Genomic DNA, 19,223 nt, shown 5'->3' on the forward strand with positions numbered 1-19,223 from the left:
TTCACAACAGCAGGGATTTCAAGTGTCTCATTCACCAATTTTCCAATGCACTTAGCCGAAGTGTGATCCAAAGAAGTTAACCAAAATCTGTTTATTTAATGAATGTGTTTATAACCAGGAAACAAAAAAAAAAAATAAATGGTCTAAGACGAGACACTAACCCATACCCTTAGCCATTACAGTATGCACTAATGAACCAAAATAAGGAGTTTCACAATGTGCGAGTTTCAGTATGCATTAATCATTAAATCTCATTCACAAACAAAAATTTCAAGAAGTCAAATACTAATTACTTTCCCAATCATCTCGCTTTCCTCTAAACTTTGTTTCCTAATAATTTATCTCAAATAATCCACAATACTAGATCATAAAATTTCAGGAACTGTTCATGCCAAAAACACAACCACACTAATTATAATTGGAGAGACTAAAGAAAACGAATGCCAAGAGGTACTCAAAGCAGTCAAAGAAAATCAAAGGCTATGCCTCAACTAAACTGAAAACAGGATATCCTTCAAAGTTAAAAAAAAAAAAAATAACCTCCTACTCACACATCAACAGGATTCAGTTATGACACTTTTCTGGAACAAATGGCTCCAAGAAAACTGCAAATAAATTCTGTCATTTGCTCTGACGTGTAACTTAAACATCAGCATTCTACTATCACTTAAGATTAGCATAAGGTAGTCATCTCAAGACCAGTGTGCAAGAGCAAAAGATGGTTTAAGGAAAATGTTAAGATGTCAACACTGAATAGTTTTGTTTTAAAACAGGAAGTCATCTCAACTTTAGGAAGTCGTCAATTTTGGAAAGGCAGAAAAAGCACATTCTCTAAAAAAAAATTTAAGAAGGAAAAAATGCATTCTTATGGAATATGATAAATATAATACACCATAATTTGACTCCATAATATACTAACATCTCACTGGTAACAGAGATTTATCTTAAAAAACATAAAAAACAAAATAAAGATAATCTTAACAAAAGAAAATATTGGGAGTATAAACAGTCTATAATTTAATATATATCATCAAGTTTGTGAACTAAAAAGCTCACACATCTTATTAAGGTCCTCATTCAGAAGTATTATTTTCCTCTGAGGAACATCTGGTATCCTGTTACTCGCATATCACCCACCAACACTAGCGATATTTATTAGGCATGATTCTGTCCCCCTAGACGCTACACCATACAATTTAAATAGGCATAGGCCTTGATCTCTGGATTCCTTTTTTTTTTGAGATTCAAATCAATCCTTACATGTAAGTCAAACCAGCTTTGTTATCTGGTTTCCCAGACCACAATAGATTTAAAACTGGAAATCAAAAGAAAGGCTAGACTAGAAACAGTAACCAATCCAGTTAACAATGAGCACCTCTAGAGGTTAGAGTACCATTTCATGCCCAAAGGAATGAAGTTTAGAGAAATAGCTGACTGCAGAAATTGCAACAGGAAGTGTTAAAAAAAAATTTAAGTCCATCAGAAAACAAGAAAGCCAGCAAAGACCACTAGAATCAGCACTCAGGAGTCAGTCTGAAGATGGTTCCACAGATCAATGATGGGAAAATCTGAGCATAAAAAAAGTAATGGCAACACACTGAGATACATAAAATATACAAATATCCGTAAATTTCAATTTAAAGAATATACAAAAGACAAAGAAACATGTTTTCAAACACCAAATGAGAACAATTAGCACTTGTATTAAATTCTACACAACAAAAGGTCTGGTTTCTTCAACAAACTGCAAAGAGAAAAGGAAAGGCAGGGGAAATACATATATTAAAAGGCTTATGAGACAGAGCAACTAAATGTAATGTTTGGATCTTGATTAAATCCTGATTTAAACAAACCACTATAAAATGATACTTATGAGACAACCAAGATATGTGACTGGATATTTGATATTAAGAAATTATGGGGGCGCCTGGGTGGCACAGCGGTTAAGCGTCTGCCTTCGGCTCAGGGCGTGATCCCAGCGTCATGGGATCGAGCCCCACATCAGGCTCCTCTGCTATGAGCCTGCTTCTTCCTCTCCCACTCCCCCTGCTTGTGCTCCCCCTCTCGCTGGCTGTCTCTATCTCTGTCAAATAAATAAATAAAATCTTTAAAAAAAAAAAAAAAAAAAAGAAATTATGGACAGAGGTGCCTGGGTTGCTCAGATGGTTAAAACATCTGCCTTCGGCTCAGGTCATGATCTCCAGGTCCTGGGATTAAGACCCACTTCGGGCTCCCAGCTCAGCGGGGAGTCTCCTTCTCCCTCTCTCTTGCCTCTCCCCCTGCTTGTGCTCTGTCTCTCTCTCAAATAAATAAATCTTTAAAAATTTTTTAAATTGAATTTTTAAAAAAGGAAAGAAATTACAGACAAATTTAAGGTCTGATAATGAAAGAAGAGTCCTTATCTTTCAAGAGATATAAACTCAAATGTTATGGGTGAGATTTCATAAATGATACAATAAAGAGAGAGGAAACGGTAAAGCACACTGACACTAAGTGACGAGCAACAAACAGCAAGCATGACAGTTATAATTACGTAGTCATTTAGTGTATGGAGCAAACAGCCCTACACAAAAAGCTCTTGAAGGCACCACTGTGTTACAGCTAAGAACCACGTCTCATAACCACCATCAGTCATCAAGAATAAGTTAAATTATGTTCTATATACACAGCTTAAGGAGACCAGATGTCCAAATAATGGAATACAATGTATTAAAGTTTATATTTATACTTGCTGAGAAGGAAAGGTGATCATAATTTTGTTAAGTGGAAAAAAACATGGCTGATTTTGCTGCTTAAATATATTTTATTTTACCCAACTGCCCTAACACACACACAGCACCTAACAGTACCTTACTCCAAGATAATTGCTGATTGTTTAAACACAGAACAGTAATGAATATAATCCTGAACGACTTCTCACTAACAAAATGTATTCAAACTGATTTACATTAATGATCTAGTCCCTGGTTTAACATAATTTTTAAGTGTAAGATAAAATGTTATGCAGTTATAAATTATGAAAGAACCATAAAAAATGTCAGCTAACTTAAAATGACTTAATTCAAACTCTCATCTGAACCCTACTTAAAAAGTAAATAAAGTACATATGCATGTATTATGGGCTGAATTGTATGTCCAAATCATTTCTGTGTCAAAAAGCAAGAAAGTCCTCAAAGAATGATGGGAAGATATCAAAAGAATGCAGAAGCTAGCATGAATGGACATCCACTAGCCAAAATGGGGCCAATGTGAGCATCAAAATAAATAGTAATGGATTATAGCCCATTGAAAAAAAATAGGATATTTGAGTTCATACAGATATAAATAAACCAATAAACTGAAAGTCCGATGAGGAACAAAATATTTACAAAGTTTCAAAGTGACTCCTAGAAAATACTTATTAATAACTAAAAAAAAATTTTTTTAAAGTACTTCTACAGTGGAGAAGCCAGATGGACAACACCTCAATCAAATGATCAAAGTGGGGGCGCCTGGGTGGCACAGCGGTTGGGCGTCTGTCTTCGACTCAGGGCGTAATCCCGGCGTTACGGGTTCAAGCCCCACATCAGGCTCCTCCACTATGAGCCTGCTTCTTCCTCTCCCACTCCCCCTGCTTGTGTTCCCTCTCTCACTGGCTGTCTCTATCTCTGTCGAATAAATAAATAAAATCTTAAAAAAAATGATCAAAGTGGACCAGTAGTCCCACCAATAATGGGACAAATCAAAGTTATGCACCACAGGACAGGATGCAATGAGACTAAACACACTTCACCACTGTGGCATTTGTGCCAAGGATACATGAACTGAATCAGGAGGAAACATCAAATTAAGGGACATTCTACAAAACAACTGGCCTGTAATCTTGTGTGAAGGTCGTAAAACACAAGGAAAGACTAGGAAACTAGTCCAGATTGAAGGGGACTAAAGAGACATGACAACTAAATGCAACACTTGATTCTGAGCTGGATCTTTTTGCTATAAAAGACATTACTGAGACAATTAGCAAAATCTCAATGGGTCTGATGATTAGATAGTCGTAATATTGCAATATTAATTTCCTAATTTTCTTCGTTGTAGTATGGTTATGTAGGAGAATGACTTTGTTTATAAGATGTACACACTACAACATTAGCAAATGACAGGGCATCAGTTCAACAACTTAATTTTCAAATCAAATAGTATGAGCACAAAGACAGACACCCCCACCACCTCTTGGGCTAGATAAAGGCTGCAAACATATGCGTATAGAGGTCAGGCGATAAAGTAAATACCTGAAACAAGGTAGGTATAAAGTAAGGACTGAGACTGCTTATCTGACACACCACTTAGTGAGTATATAGATCATCTGAAATGCAAGCCCAAAGGGACAAGATCATTCCAGAGATCCAGATTTTTATGCAAAATTTCCCAATTTTTAAAGCACTCAAAAGGGCCAAACAAAACATGTCTGTCGGCTAAATTTGAACCACAGCTGCCTCGGGCTCAGAGGCATGTTTCTCAAACTGAGGCCTAGGGATAAAAGGAAACCACATGATATACATGGAACATATTCTAACAGCCACAGTTTTATCCCATGAATTTGCCTGAAATTGTCAGAGAGAGGAGCCATTTCTATACTTTTAAAAAGCTATATTATGGAGTTTAATGCAAAGTTCATGATCTTTTTTTTTTTAAGATTTATTTATGTGACAGAGAGACAACCAGCGAGAGAGGGAACACAGCAGGGGAGTGGGAGAGGAAGAAGCAGGCTCCCGGCAGAGGAGCCCGATATGGGACTCGATCCAGAACGCCGGGATCACGCCCTGAGCCGAAGGCAGACGCTTAACGACTGTGCTACCCAGGCGCCCCAAAGTTCATGATCTTTTAAAAATAATTTCAAACCTACAGAAAAGCTGTAACAGTACAAAAAATACCCATACAGCTTTTACCAAATTCACCTATTGTTAACATTTTTACTCACTTGCTTTACTTGCCCATGAGCATCCCCCTCCTTGCATATACATACACACGGCTATGTGTACATACATATATACAAATGTATGTATGTACACATACATATTACATCGTTTTTTCTGACCATTTGAGAATAACTTACATGTTATCATGGGCCTTTATCCCTAGAAACTTCAGTATTTCCTAAGAAAAATACTCCCTCACTTAACCTAAGGATAGTTATCACCTTCAGTAAATTTACACTGATGCAGCACTTTTATCTAATCTACCATCCATATTCCAATTTTGCCAAATGACCCAATGCTACCCTTTATAGCATTTTCCTTTCTAATATAAGATCCAGTCTAGGATCACATATTGCAAGTAGTTGTCATGTCTCCATTCTCCTTTAACCTGGAACATTCCACAGTCTTTGTGTCTTTATAACATTAACGTAAAAAAAAAAAAAAAAAAAAAAAAAGCTCTTCCCGCCATTTTAAAAAACAGGATGTTCCCCAGTTGGAGTTCAATGTTCCCTCATGATTAGATTTAGGTTATCCATTCCTGGCTGGAGTACTACATAAATGATGTGTTCTACTCAGGGCATTACATTCAGAGGCACACAATGTCCACTAGTGCTATTTATTTTGATCACATACTCAAGGTGTTGTCTGATTTCATCACTGTATAGAGTTACTTATTTTTTTTTTTTTACCTCTTCGCAATTAAAGAGCAATATATGGGGAGATATTTAAGACTATACAAACAACCTGCTCCTCATCAAAATATCCACGTAGATTCAGTATCTATCAATGATTCCTGTCTGGACCGTTCCTTATTATAATGGCTGCAAAATAATCACATGAATTTTTAAGTTAAATAGACTCCAACTTTTGGCTATACTCCCAGATCCCTCAGGTGTAAGCACTCAGCCTCCTCTACTTTAGGAGCACCACAGTACAATGATTTGAGTACAAGACCAGAATAATCAGGCAGAGCTTCCAAAAAAAACAAAAGTACTGAGCCATGCCTTAAAGACTGGATAGATTTCAAACAGCTAATGAGGTGAAGAACCAGTCAAAACACAGACAGCTTCATCAGAAAGCTGCTTAAAAAAAAAACAAACAAAAAACAAAAACCAAAAACAAAACAAACCAAAAAGAACCACAACATGGTAAATCCTTTTGCAAAGTAAAAAATATACCCTAGCCTATCAGTTTTATGAAATCATATTTCTACATACTGAGTTTGCCGGAATTACAATGATTCTAGAACTACTGATATATTTTTACTGCTATTAACTATATTATAATCATTACATTCAGATCCTAAAAACTTTTTGAAAACAGAGCATACGATTTATTATAACTACTTCTGATTGTTCATCCACTTTTTCATGTGGATGCCAATCTTCCCACCTAATCTCTCAAGGACTGGGATCAGCCACTAAAAGTATGTATTTCACCTGACTGTAACCCACAGTAAGAAACAAATTTTACACTGCAACCTAAGGCAAACATATACAACTGAAATTAAAAGTTTTTTTAAGATTTTATTTATTTATTTGACAAAGATAGAGACAGCCAGAGAGAGAGGGAACACAAACAGCGGGAGTGGGAGAGGAAGAAGCAGGCTCATAGCGGAGGAGCCTGATGTGGGGCTCGATCCCGTAACGCCGGGATCATGCCCTGAGCCGAAGGCAGACGCCTAACCGCTGTGCCACCCAGGCGCCCCTGAAATTAAAAGTTTCCTAAAGCAGTATCATGTGAAGCACTGATATTTTATCATCTTTTTTTTCCTCTTTTTTTTTAATGTTGGTCTTGACCCCGAATAAATTAATTTCTAAATTCATAACAATAAGTCACGCATAAGACCTACATTTGAAAAACATTACCCTAGAACCCAGCATGGAATTTTTTTACCAGATTTCCAACAAAGTCCGGGACAAAGTTTTCACTCATTTCAGGTAAAATGAGAAAAATAAGTACATAATGAGTAATTTTTTAAAGAACTCTATTCTCAGATTGTGTACAATAATTATTTCATCTTCAAAAGATCTTTCTTTTATGAAACAATGGTGAAAGTGAAGGTTCTAAGATGTGCATTATATACTGTTCCCCTATTTTCCCCCCCAAATTTTACTGGACCATAAAATCTCCAATGTTGTGCCGTGAGATTTCAAAGACACATGAGAGTGTCAGCCTTCAATGGGTTTATAGTTTGGCTGGAGAAATAAGACTAATAATATTTTTAAGACTTGTCGTAATTATTTCTACCTTACAAGAAAAGAGATTCTGTGATAAGTGCCCTAAGAAGTCTCTTAGGTTAAACGTTCAATAGTTTGAGCTGGGAATGAAAGGGAACAAATAAGGGCTTTCAGAAAGGAACAATATCTGAGTTGGGCCTTAAAGGGTACTGAGAATAGTCACAGGGATGAGAAAGCGCCAACAAAATCTGGGGAACAAGAAACAGGTCATTTTGGCCAGAATTTGTCAAGACTGTAGAAGGAGATAATGGAGGACCTTGAAAATAAGGCTAAGGCGTTTGAATTCAGTCATCAAGGCAATGAAGCTGAAAGAGGGAATGGCATAATCAAAGCACTGCTTTAGGAATATCAACCTGAAGGCCACACATCCCCCACCCCGTATAAAATAAATTAGGTGGAAATTCCTTAAGCTATGCAATAATCCAAACATGAAATAATAATTATTTGAACTACAGTGGCAGAAAAGGAAATTAAGGGATGAGAAAAGGTGACAAGAACTGAAAAGTCCCAGAAGAGATGTTAATGTGGCAGGCAAAAATGGAAAGGAATCAAACATAGTTCTGATGTTTCAAGGCTGGATGATACAGACAGTGGAAAATAAGGAAAAGCGGCTGATTTGGAGGAAGAGTTCAGATTCAGATATGTTAGATGTATGGGTGGACCATGAAGAGTCAGTAGTAGGATAAGGAAAAGAACACTGAACTCCATCAGAAAATCTGAGTTCAGGGGCGCCTGGGTGGCAGAGCAGTTAAGCGTCTGCCTTCGGCTCAGGGCGTGATCCCGGCGTTATGGGATCGAGCCCCACATCAGGCTCTTCTGCTATGAGCCTGCTTCTTCCTCTCCCACTCCCGCTGCTTGTGTTCCCTCTCTCGCTGGCTGTCTCTATCTCTGTCAAATAAATAAATAAATAAATCTTTAAAAAAAAAAAAAGAAAAGAAAATCTGAGTTCAAATGAAGGAANTCGCTGGCTGTCTCTATCTCTGTCAAATAAATAAATAAATAAATCTTTAAAAAAAAAAAAAAGAAAAGAAAATCTGAGTTCAAATGAAGGAAAAAAAAAATGGTTGGCATCCCCGAAAAAACTAGAATGCAAAATTTTATCTATATTATGATTTTAACTACGTAAAAAATTAGGCACAGAGAAATGCTAAAAAATATATCAACTTGTTAACATGCATAAATGAACTACAGAAAAGATAATTTATTTTTCTTTCTTCTTTTGTATTGTTTTCACTGGATACAAATCCAACAAATCAGGCCTTCCACCAAAAAAAGAAGAAAGGAGAAAGAAAACTCTGGATTCAAAGTCTTTTTAAAAAAATCAGACTCTCCGAACCTCAGGTTCTTCATCTATAAAAGAATAATTTCTTCTTTCCCAAGATTAGTGACAGATTAAATGAGATAAAGTATACAGCAATATGCTAAGTTAAGGCATTACTAACATCTGAGGGAGCTAAAACTACAGGACAAGAGATCGTACAGAGACAAAGAAACACAGAAACATACTATACATTTGGGAATCTTCCATACTGAGGTAATAGTTGAAGAAGTAGATTAGAGACTTATTAAAAGTCTTAGAATCTATTTCAAAATCAAAATGTTCTCCCCAAATTTCTTATGAATTTTACGTTATAGAAATGGACTCATATACATAAAAATAAGACAGTACTTTTCCTACATGTTACTCAAACTTAAAACATAAGTTTGCTAAGTAAATTATTTCATTGTTTTAAAAAGCCAGGCTCTATAGAGGTAAATTTAGCAATCTCCAAATGCTCCCTCTCAGAAGTTACATGCTTTAGACATAGCACAGCGTTCTAAATGGTGTTTCTCTCCTCTAGTCCCATTTCTGGTACTTCACTTATGCTTAAACATCTCTGGATATCTATTTAAAACCAGACAGTAAACTCCTAAAGGACAAGAAGCATGTCTTATATTTGTCCTTCCCATAAAAACAACCACAGTAGTGGTCACAAAATAGGTATTAATCCATATACATGCTGAAAAAAATACTCTTAACTCATGTCATAGATGTTGTAGTAACCACATAAGAGTTACTACCCATGTCTTGTTATATAACGTAAGCCTATCTTAAGCCCTTCAATAGACAACTAATAAATTAAAAGAAAAAAACTCCCCAAATATTTCATGAGAAACATTTTTATGTGAATAAAGAATGCTTAAGACTAGATTAATACTTAAAAAAACATACTGCACTGTTTAAGAAAGATTATGAGATGAGAAATCAGAGTTCTAATATTGTGATATTAAAAAGACTTTTCTTGGGATGCCTGGTGGCTCAGTCTGTTAGGTGTCCAACTCCTGGTTTTACCTCAAGTCTGGATCTCTTGGGTTGTGGGATTGAGCCCCGAGGCCCAGGCCAGCCCGGCACTCAGCAGGGAGTGAACTTGAAAAATTCTCTCCCTCTGCCCTACGCCCACTCTCTAAAATAAAATAAATCTTTAAAAAGATTTTCTTAAAATATTTCATAAATGTAAGCACACTGCTTTCATTTTGTTTGTTCGTATGCCCTGCACCAAAATGTTATGTTTCTTATAGATACTAACCCTACAATTTCATTCGTTGCGATTTTTATTTAAAAGAACTTTGCAGTTTTGTTTTTTAACTAACCTCCGGAGCAGAAAGTTAAAACTGATAAGGTTAACTGTAGGCTTTCTTTAAAGTATAAGCACTGACTAACCTCTCGACTAATTAATTCCAAGATAAATGTTTCAAAATTAAAAACTTTACTATGAAAAAGAGATGCTAAAAAGACTAAGGATGAAGTGTGTGTGTGTGTGTGTGTGTGTGTGTGTGTGTGTGTGTGTAGTGATCTGAAGGCAGGATATCAAGACAGATTGTTTAGGGTACTCCCCCCCACAAATTTTTTTTTTAAATTGTTTCCAAAGCATTGCCTTTTTAAATTACCATAATCTGTGAACTAAAAGATACTATGCCTAAGGGAAATTCTACAATACAAGCACCTGCCAGCCAAACTGCCTAAAATGCATCAGCGGCAAAGATTAAAAGCATCCTTTAGCTGTTTTTATGTAAAGAAAAAGTAATACGACAGGTATATAATTTCAACGTGGCACACAGAACACGACCAATCGCCCAACGTGGCTCTCAATGATCTCAAAAGCCAATACACAAAACTTTAATTTAGACATCTTACAAAATGCATAGTGCTTTCCTTATCTAAACACTAAGCAATCAAGGGTACAGTTTGAATTTTAAGTTTTCCACTCTACAAAATGATCCAGCATAAGATTCCCTTAAATAATCAGCTTCTCTAGAATCATTCTGTTTATAAAGCACTTAACTTTTCCGCTTATATAAATGAAGTTTTCTCACATATTTTTTCAAGAACCCATCTGGTATACAAAAGGAGATACACATGTATACTTCCTTGAGAATAAATAAATGCTTTCAATACTTGTGACCCCAGATGAACTTCACATGTTCTGAATTCTTGTTTAGTTAAAAAGTTTTTAAACACCTTCTAGAATACAAGTGTTGCCTTTACATTTATAGCTCTCTTATGATAAAATAAGATCGATGTAACTCTAAGCACTAGACTAATGAACTGCAGGCAACAGAAATAAGCAACCTGGCAAGAGCTAAGTAAAGCTCTGTTTAAAGACTGCCAGTAAAATATACCAGCATTACCCCTCCCCCACCCCCAACCCTTGGAGGTTTCAATTAAGATGGGGCCTAGTTTTACTCTTACAAGGGGGACAGAAAGAGAAAGCACAGAGCTCCTGCTGAAAACTATCTTCATCAGGAGCAGCTCCAGAAATACTGCCAGGAAACCTTTCTTTCCCTCTCTGCTGACACAGGTTCCTCTCTTTAGAGACAGGCATCTCCCCTGAAGCTGATCAACACCTTAAGAAAAGTCTTACCCACACAAGGATGGCATCAAATGAATAAAAACAAAACAAAAAACCCCTAAAGTTAGGGTCAGCTATAACACTCTTTATGAAAACTGAAGCCCCCATAGCAATTCATCTTCATCTTTCAATCTCATCAGCTGCCTCATGAACTGAATAAGGGATAAAGCATTTAACAAGATGTTATCTACTGTTTCAAAATAAACTTAAGTTCCCCCAACTGATGAGAAAGATTCCCTCAAAACGCTTAAAGAAAATGAAGCCTTGGCAAGCCTTCCAGAAGTCCTTGGAATCAACAGGAAAGAAGTATAAGCTGATTTCCACTCTGAGTAGTGCTCCCACCATTCCTAAACGCTGAGGAGCCGAAAGTGCAATATCTCAGTCCCACATCTCCCAATACACTCAATTTTGCCCTAGTGTACAATCACCTCTTTGTGAACATACAGGACAAGTCTTTCAGTCCACTATGATTAGCGAATAAATGCAGGCATGAGGAAAAAAGGAAGAAAGGAAGAGAAAGAAAGAAAGAAAGAAAGAAAGAAAGAAAGAAAGAAAGAAAGAAAGAAAGAAAAGAAAGGAAAGCAGTGAAAAATTGATGCCTCTTTAAAAGGAGCCAAGAATGAAACAACCTCACTATGTAAGGAATTATAAGACATCAAGGGTTAGATAATGGACAACAGGTGCCCTTGGGAGGAAAGAGTAACACTCAGTTGTCTCCTATTTTAGGATTTCCACTCTCAAAGCACTCTAATGTGTTTTTCTTTTCTTCCCAAGGAGGCTCAGGGCCAAAATTATAGTTTTTACTATTTAATACCTATAATGGGTCCATTGCTCTTTGACTAACATTTTGACTTTAGATTTTAAAAATTCAACTAATCCCAATATGGCTGAATAAAGTGTGGCCTATGGCCAGATCATGCACTGATCCATGAACATTAATCAACCAGGGATTTATTACCAAGAAAGGCGTCTGAATACAAATTACCTCCACATAAAATACCGAAAATACAAATCCAGCAACAGGTATCACATAACTGCAGAATCAGCCAAAGCAGAAACTGTTTCTCTCACCATCATAACAGTTGAGCTCAATCTTTACAGTAACCAGATTCCAATGGCCTCAAAGAATGGTAATTCCAGACACAGATTATAGAGCGCTGAGCACCAACCTCTAGTTCTGGTTCCCTTAGCCAGTTACAAAATATACCACCTTTATTCTGCTGAAAGGGAACACTGAAAGGATACTGCAGCCTACTTAATAACCTCTTCCATTCCACAAAGACAACATATTCCAAAAATGGAGAATCCTTTCTTTCCCTGACAGAGGCCCCCTTTCCTATGGATTCACTGGGCAGAATTACTTCTACTTCTCCCCAGCACGCTCGCAGAGCCGGAGGATACTTCTGCTTTCACTCTTCTTTTAAAGAGGGTCCCCCAGCACAGATGCACCTCTTCCTTTCCTGTATTAAGCAAATGATGCTTCAGTGGCTTCTAGTTCTCTCCACCACTGCAAAATGTTCAGAGAAGTGGAAGGAGAGAAGGGAAGTTGTCAGACACAGAGATATACTTGAAAGAAGTCTCCAAATTTAAAGTGAAGACCGGGGGGTGCCCCCTTCCTGAAGAGGGAATGGGGGTCCCTACCTTAAAAAGGGACCCTCTGAGTGGGTAAGAGGTGCGTCCACTCTGAAAGAGAGCTCAGTATGTGGAAAGGGGGAGGAATGTTGTGCCCTGGAGGGGTCAAGGTTTCAGAAAAGGGTGCCCCAACCCTGAAGGCAGGTCTGTGGGGGGAGCCGTGAGTGTATAGAAAGGGATGTACCAGCTACTGGGGGGGGCCTGAGAGAGGGGGTTTCCACTTTGCGGGAAGGAGGGCCCTGCACTGAAGGGGACGCTGGGAGGAAGGGAGGGTCTTGCCGAGGAGGACTGGGCATGGGGGGAGGGGTTCTGAGTCCACCGGAGCCAGTAGAGGGGCGGTAGCCTCGAGGGAAACATGTGCAGTGCAACTACTACCATCCCCAGGGGGAGGGTGGAGAGCAGGGCCTGAGCTGTGTGTGGAGAGAACAAGGCTCCCATTCCGCGGAGATGACGGAGGACTCCCCAACTGTACTCACCGAGGCTGCCGGCGAAACCGTCCATCTTGCGGGGAAAGCGCCGGGCTCCAGGCTCAGCGGGGCGGGCACTTCATTCAGCGGACCGACAGAGTGGCCGACGCTGAGCCTGACCCGCTCGCTCTCTAGGTCGCCCGGCTCAGCTCCTAGCCCCCGCCTCCGTCGTCCGACCGTCCGTCCACCCCCGGGCAGTCAGCCGCAGCCGTCCGGGCCACTTCCCCGTCAGGTTGAGAGCCGTGCCACTCCGCCGCCTGCCCGGCCTCCCTCCCAGGCAGGAGCCGCGAACGCCGCGCCGCGCCCCGCCCCCGCGCCCGCGCACAGCGATAGCTCCTCCCCCGCGCACGCCGTCACGCTTCCGACTCCGCCTCCCACGTGACAACATGGAGGCGGGGGCTTGCCGACCCTTCGCTCTCACCTTGCTTCTGCCTCGGAATCCGGCCGCTTCGCGCCGTACTGGTGGCTGCGCTTGCGCAGTGGTTCTGTCGAAGGCCTTGGACTTGGGTCTTGAAACTGGTTCGGAATGGGTCATAATAAGAGTTGGCCTCTGGCCTGAGATTCTTAGGAGCGTCGAGGGATTCTCTCTCATAGCCCCTAGGGAGCCTGTGGAGTCCCATTGGAGCCCAAGTCCAGAACTCCCCGGAACGAAGATGGTCACCCCATGTGTCCTACAAGGACACCGAGGAGGCAACCAAGTGAGAGGACTCCCTTCTTCCCAGGTTCTCCCTCTACCCTAGTAGAGGATACATGGGGGTGAGTCTTCCTGACTAACTCAAGGCCACCACTGCCACAGTCTCATAACTCAAAACAGACTGGAACCAAGGAATGTTAGTGCTGGACAAGACCCAAGAGTTCATCTTGCCTCCTCTTCAGGGAGAACACTGAGCCTTAGATAGGACCTGACCTGCCCAAGGTCATGGAGCCTGGTAGAAGCAGAGCTAGAACTCAGGCTTCCTTACTCCCCCTGGTGTTCTTTCCACCAGAGACGTAAAGCAATACCTTACAGGGCATATAATAGTTTGCCTATTAGTGAACTATAACAAAGGATTTTAACGAAGTAAGTCTGAGTTCTCAGCCCGACTCCATGTGACTAAGTAGGTGAGCGTCAAGTCACTAAACTTATTTGGGACTCAACTTTATTAATTTGCAAAGGACTGGACTTGTAACCAAAGCATATACATATAAACATAACCTTCATCGTCCTCCTCCCTCCCCGCGCTCACCCCTGTTCTCCATCCTTCTAAAGACCTTCCAGTGGTTTCCAAAGTTCCTCTTGGGATTTGGTTGTGTGGATCAGAGTAATAAAGAGGAGAAACTCATGAACTCAACTGATGTATACAATAATTAAGGGCTGAATTAAGGAAGAATTAGAGTCATCCTAGACAAGCTGCAGGAGAAAGGAACAGACTTTAGAAGGGAGATGAGAAATATGAGGTTAGCAACTATCATAATGAGAGGGACTTAGATAGTTAAAAGGATTGTTAAACATTTTGTTGCTGTCTTGCAGCAACTTCTCCCCCCAGTGCCTCTTTAAAAATCTTCCCTAAAAATCTAAATTACTTTTCATGTCTTTTTTGGATATCAGACCTGTGTGTCTTCTGAATACCGTACCATGTGGAGACAAACCATAAGGCAGCCAAGATAAATTGAGGTTACAGACTAAATGGTGTCCAGAGTTTCCTCCTGTTTCAAAATTAAATTATTTACCCAAAGTTTCCTCTACTGTGGGCATTTTTATATCTGTAAGTTTCTATTAAGTATAACCACTTAATGTTTGAGAAGGCCTTAATTCTGACAGCTGCTCTTCTGTGTCTGCATGCAACACTCTCTGCCTTAGGATAATTTAAAGAATAAGAACTTCTATTGATATACTACAATACATATATATATACTTTTTTAATTCAGAGAAGGATCCACATTTTGTGGGGCCTGAAGTTTTTCTATTTGTGGAACCCTTCTAAAAAAATAAGCAAAAATTAGGTTAAATGGAGTATTTATTTAGACCCAGAAAAGAAATCACAACAGATTACACATTTTAAGAAGGCTGCGAATACTGTTACAAAATCAAGAAGTACAACATTCGATTAACTGCCCAACATAACTCCAATACTTTTTTTTACTAAATTTCTTGGTTGCATACTCTTTGATTATTTCTTCATATGACAATGATTCTTTTTTTCTTAATAAATATCTTTTAGGGGCGCCTGGGTGGCACAGCGGTTAAGCGTCTGCCTTCGGCTCAGGGCGTGATCCTGGCGTTATGGGATTGAGCCCCACATCAGGCTCCTCCACTATGAGCCTGCTTCTTCCTCTCCCACTCCCCCTGCTTGTGTTCCCTCTCTCGCTGGCTATCTCTATCTCTGTCAAATAAATAAATAAAATCTTTTTAAAAAAATAAATAAATAAATAAATATCTTTTACTGGGATCCTCCTATATGACACATTTTATATCCAGGTGTTTTATGCCTAACCCCATTCCAATGTTACATCAAGCCTATGAGGTTAGTGTTATGAGTATGACAGTGGTTTTAATTTTTTTTTTATTCTTTTAAGGACATTTTATTTGAGAGAGAGAGAGCACAAGCAGGGCGGCGAGGAAGAAGCAGGCTCCCCACTGAGCAGGGAGCCTCATGTAGGACTTGATCCCAGGATGACCGGAGCCGTAGGCAGACACCCAACTGCCTGAGCCACCCAGGTCCCCCATGACAGTGGTTTTTATTTTGTTTTGTTTTGCTTTTTAAGATTTTATTTATTTGTCAGAGAGAGATAGAGAGGCAGGCAGAGGGAGAAGCAGGCTCCCCAATGAGCAAGGAGCCCAATGCAGGACTTGATCCCAGGACCCTGGGATCATGACCTGAGCCAAAGGCAGATGCCTAACCAACTGAGCCACCTAGGCGTCCCGACAGTGGTTTTTAAATAACTTTTAATAGAGAGGATAAAAAGATAATAGTTTTTCCCTAGCACAGTTGACTGAATTTGTCTTTATTATTGGGATATAGTTGGAATGCATAAAAAACCACTTTGCACATATAGTACAGCTGTGTGTAGGCTGCTGCAGGAATTCAGATTAATTCTATTTCACGTGATACCCATTTAAAAAGAGAAAATAAATAAAATGTATCATGAATTTTAAATTATGCATACTGAATTATTGAGTATATTCCTAATAGGAGAGAACTTCTATTTTGTTTGACATCAATGACTATATATATATATGTATATATATATATATATATATATACACACATATATAACAATTAGAAGAATTTTCCCTAGTCTAGCTTCTGGCTTTTTATGTTTCAAACCTTATTTTTCCCGTAAGACCCACACAATTTCAGTGCTAGCCATATCTTCATAGTGTATTATAACCCCTAGCCCTACCACCTGCATGCTAGGATGCTGGGTGAATCAGTGCAGTGGCCCATAGGAATACTCCTGGAATCTATTGCTAAACAAAGACAACCAGCAATAATTTAATTAAATGTAAGTGACTGTAACCCATGTAAGTATCTCATTAAGCCTGAAATTAAATGTATCCCCAACTCAACTTTCCATTAGCTAGATACCTAAAATATCTGAAGCCACTCCAACACCACCTGACATAATGGGAAATGTGACAAAGGAGAGATTATAGTGGAAAGACACACTTTCTTAGAGCCTTGGAAGAGAACCCTAGAGTTTAAGTTTCACTAACTTCATGATTAATCTGCATCTGTTTCAGTTTTGCTTTTTTTTTTTTTAAAGAGAGAGAGAGAGCGCTTGAGCAGAGGGGGGAAGGAGAGGCAGAGAGAGAATCTTAAGCAGGCTCCATGCCCAGCTTGGAGCCTGACACAGGGCTCAATCCCATAATGACAAGATCACGACCTGACCCCAAATCAAGATTTGGATGCTTAACTGACTGAGCCACCTAGGTGCCCCTCACTTACTTTTATTTTTAAAAAGTAACCCATGCTCATCTTAACTAGTGAGGACAATCAAAAATTTATATATATATATATATACACACACACATATATGTATATATACATATATATATATATGACAAAGATAGGAAAAATGACATAAATGCTCATGCAGAAAAAGGACAACTAGGAGGAGAAATACAGCAATTATTCCTCCACAGCAATTCCGGAATCCTGGGATAAACATAATGCTTATATAACCAGAATGCTGGGATAAGCATTATGAAGGGCAATGAAAGTTATTCACTTAAATCTTAATCTTCTTTCCAAGGAATTTCCTTGTCCCTTGTACTCCATGGCTCCTGGCTTTGCTATTCTATGACAGGGTGTTGAGGAATATACTTTCCTTATAGCCCATTCAGCTCACTCCTTACTCTACAAATATGAGATCCAAAGGTTATTTCCAACTCAAATAATCGAAGGATTTCTTTGAGAACATGATTCCCTCAAAAACTTGGTAGGTTTCTGATCCATTTGCTTCCAGTCAGCAACATGGGCCAATAACCATACCCATACTTCTTTCCTACATGTAATAATCAAGCATGATTTATGTCTTTGCTTTCCTTCCCCAATTCCTCTCTCTCTCTGAATTTAATGGGGGGCTAATTCAAGCCATTAGATTTGGGTGAGAAGACCATAGCCTTAGTCAGATCATTGTAGTCTGGATCTAAATGGATCTTTGTTACTCAAACAGTTCCCAAATTTCAGTTAGCTTAATGTAATAAAATGTTTTCACTTCTATCAGTATCCAATGCAGATCATCAGGGGACTCTGCTCCATGAAGTCATTCAAGGATCCAAGCTTCCATCTTGAACTCCACTCTTTTCAGCTAGTGAATAGGAGTAGTAGTGGAAGAACACAAAGGATCGATTAGGAAGCTTTTGTGTTTCAGGCACATAAGTGTGTCTGTCACTTTTATCCATAGTCAGTGGGCCACATCTTAGTTACATACATGACTGCACTTAACTGCAAGGGAGGCTAGGATGTACAGCCTAACTTTGTAACCAGAAGGAAGAGAGAAACATCTTGGTGACAACTAACCAAATAGGTCCTGCCATACTTCCCTTCATAGCTGTTAACAGTTATAACTTGTTATTTATGTGAATGATTATTCAATAAGTGTCTCACCCATTATATTGTATACTACGGGGAGAATTTTACATATAGGAGAGGTAGTACATCGCAGTGGTTAAGATTGCAGGCTCTGAGATCATACTGCTTAGATTCAAATCCCAGTGCTACCCTTTAGTAGCTATGTAACACTGTCCCTGTGCCTCAGCTTTTTCCTCTGTAAAATGAAGATGATACCATTTCTACTTCTTCGAGTTACTGAGAGGATGCAATGAGATAATACATGTAAAACCGTTAGAACAGGGCCCATTATGTTCTAAGTACTTGATAAGTATTAGCTGCTGTTATTATTTTAAGTGGGCTTGTGTGGTGCCTGTTTTTGCTTAAACCATTGTATATTCAGTGCTTATTACAGAGAAGCTGGTCAATAAATATTTATTAATATAGGACAAACATAGAAGAACTCTAAAAACTTGTCAATATGAATACATTATTCAACAACCAATGCCTAACTATTTTAAAGCAACCAGTATTAATTTTTCGGTTTTATATTTATCAAATTAGATCTGACAAACTGTTTAATAATGCCATAATAAAATGGAAGACTGAAAATAAATCCCTCAAAATGAAAACATAACCATGCATTATCATCAAACAAACACACACAAAAATCCAAATATACGATACAATTACCAACTACTAGGTGGTTATTTAGATACTTCAAAGGATTTATCTTTAGATTATTTTCAATTTAGAACTCCCCCTGCCCCTCACTTTGAGCTCCTTAAGTGCAATTTAATTCAGGTAAATAGAAAATATACACCATTTTCCAATTTCATTCATTTTCCTTTGCAAAGGGCTAAGTATAGCTATATCAAATAATACAAGTTTAAAACATTCTCTTTATATGTAGCATCTTGACTCTGTGCATAGTTACCTTCCCCTCTATGTCAAAATGGTTTATGGTGGGAGGAGTTTCAGAATGTTGTTGGGTTTTTTT

General features: G+C 38.8%; 1 protein-coding gene across 4 annotated transcripts in view; it reads right to left on the bottom strand.

Moving 5' to 3' along the window:
- Window positions 1-13,512, bottom strand: part of EML4 (EMAP like 4) — a 150,316-nt gene extending 136,804 nt beyond the window's left edge. For all 4 annotated transcript variants that reach the window (XM_034659599.1, XM_034659598.1, XM_034659597.1 and 1 more), the window contains exon 1: window positions 13,197-13,512. In XM_034659599.1, coding sequence (XP_034515490.1) covers window positions 13,197-13,221 — 25 coding nt within the window. In that variant the 5' untranslated portion in view covers window positions 13,222-13,512. The remainder of the gene's footprint in view (window positions 1-13,196) is intronic.
- Between the last annotated feature and the right edge of the window lie 5,711 nt (window positions 13,513-19,223).

This window comes from Ailuropoda melanoleuca, chromosome 4 (genome assembly GCF_002007445.2).
Source record: "Ailuropoda melanoleuca isolate Jingjing chromosome 4, ASM200744v2, whole genome shotgun sequence".
NCBI lineage: Eukaryota > Metazoa > Chordata > Mammalia > Carnivora > Ursidae > Ailuropoda > Ailuropoda melanoleuca.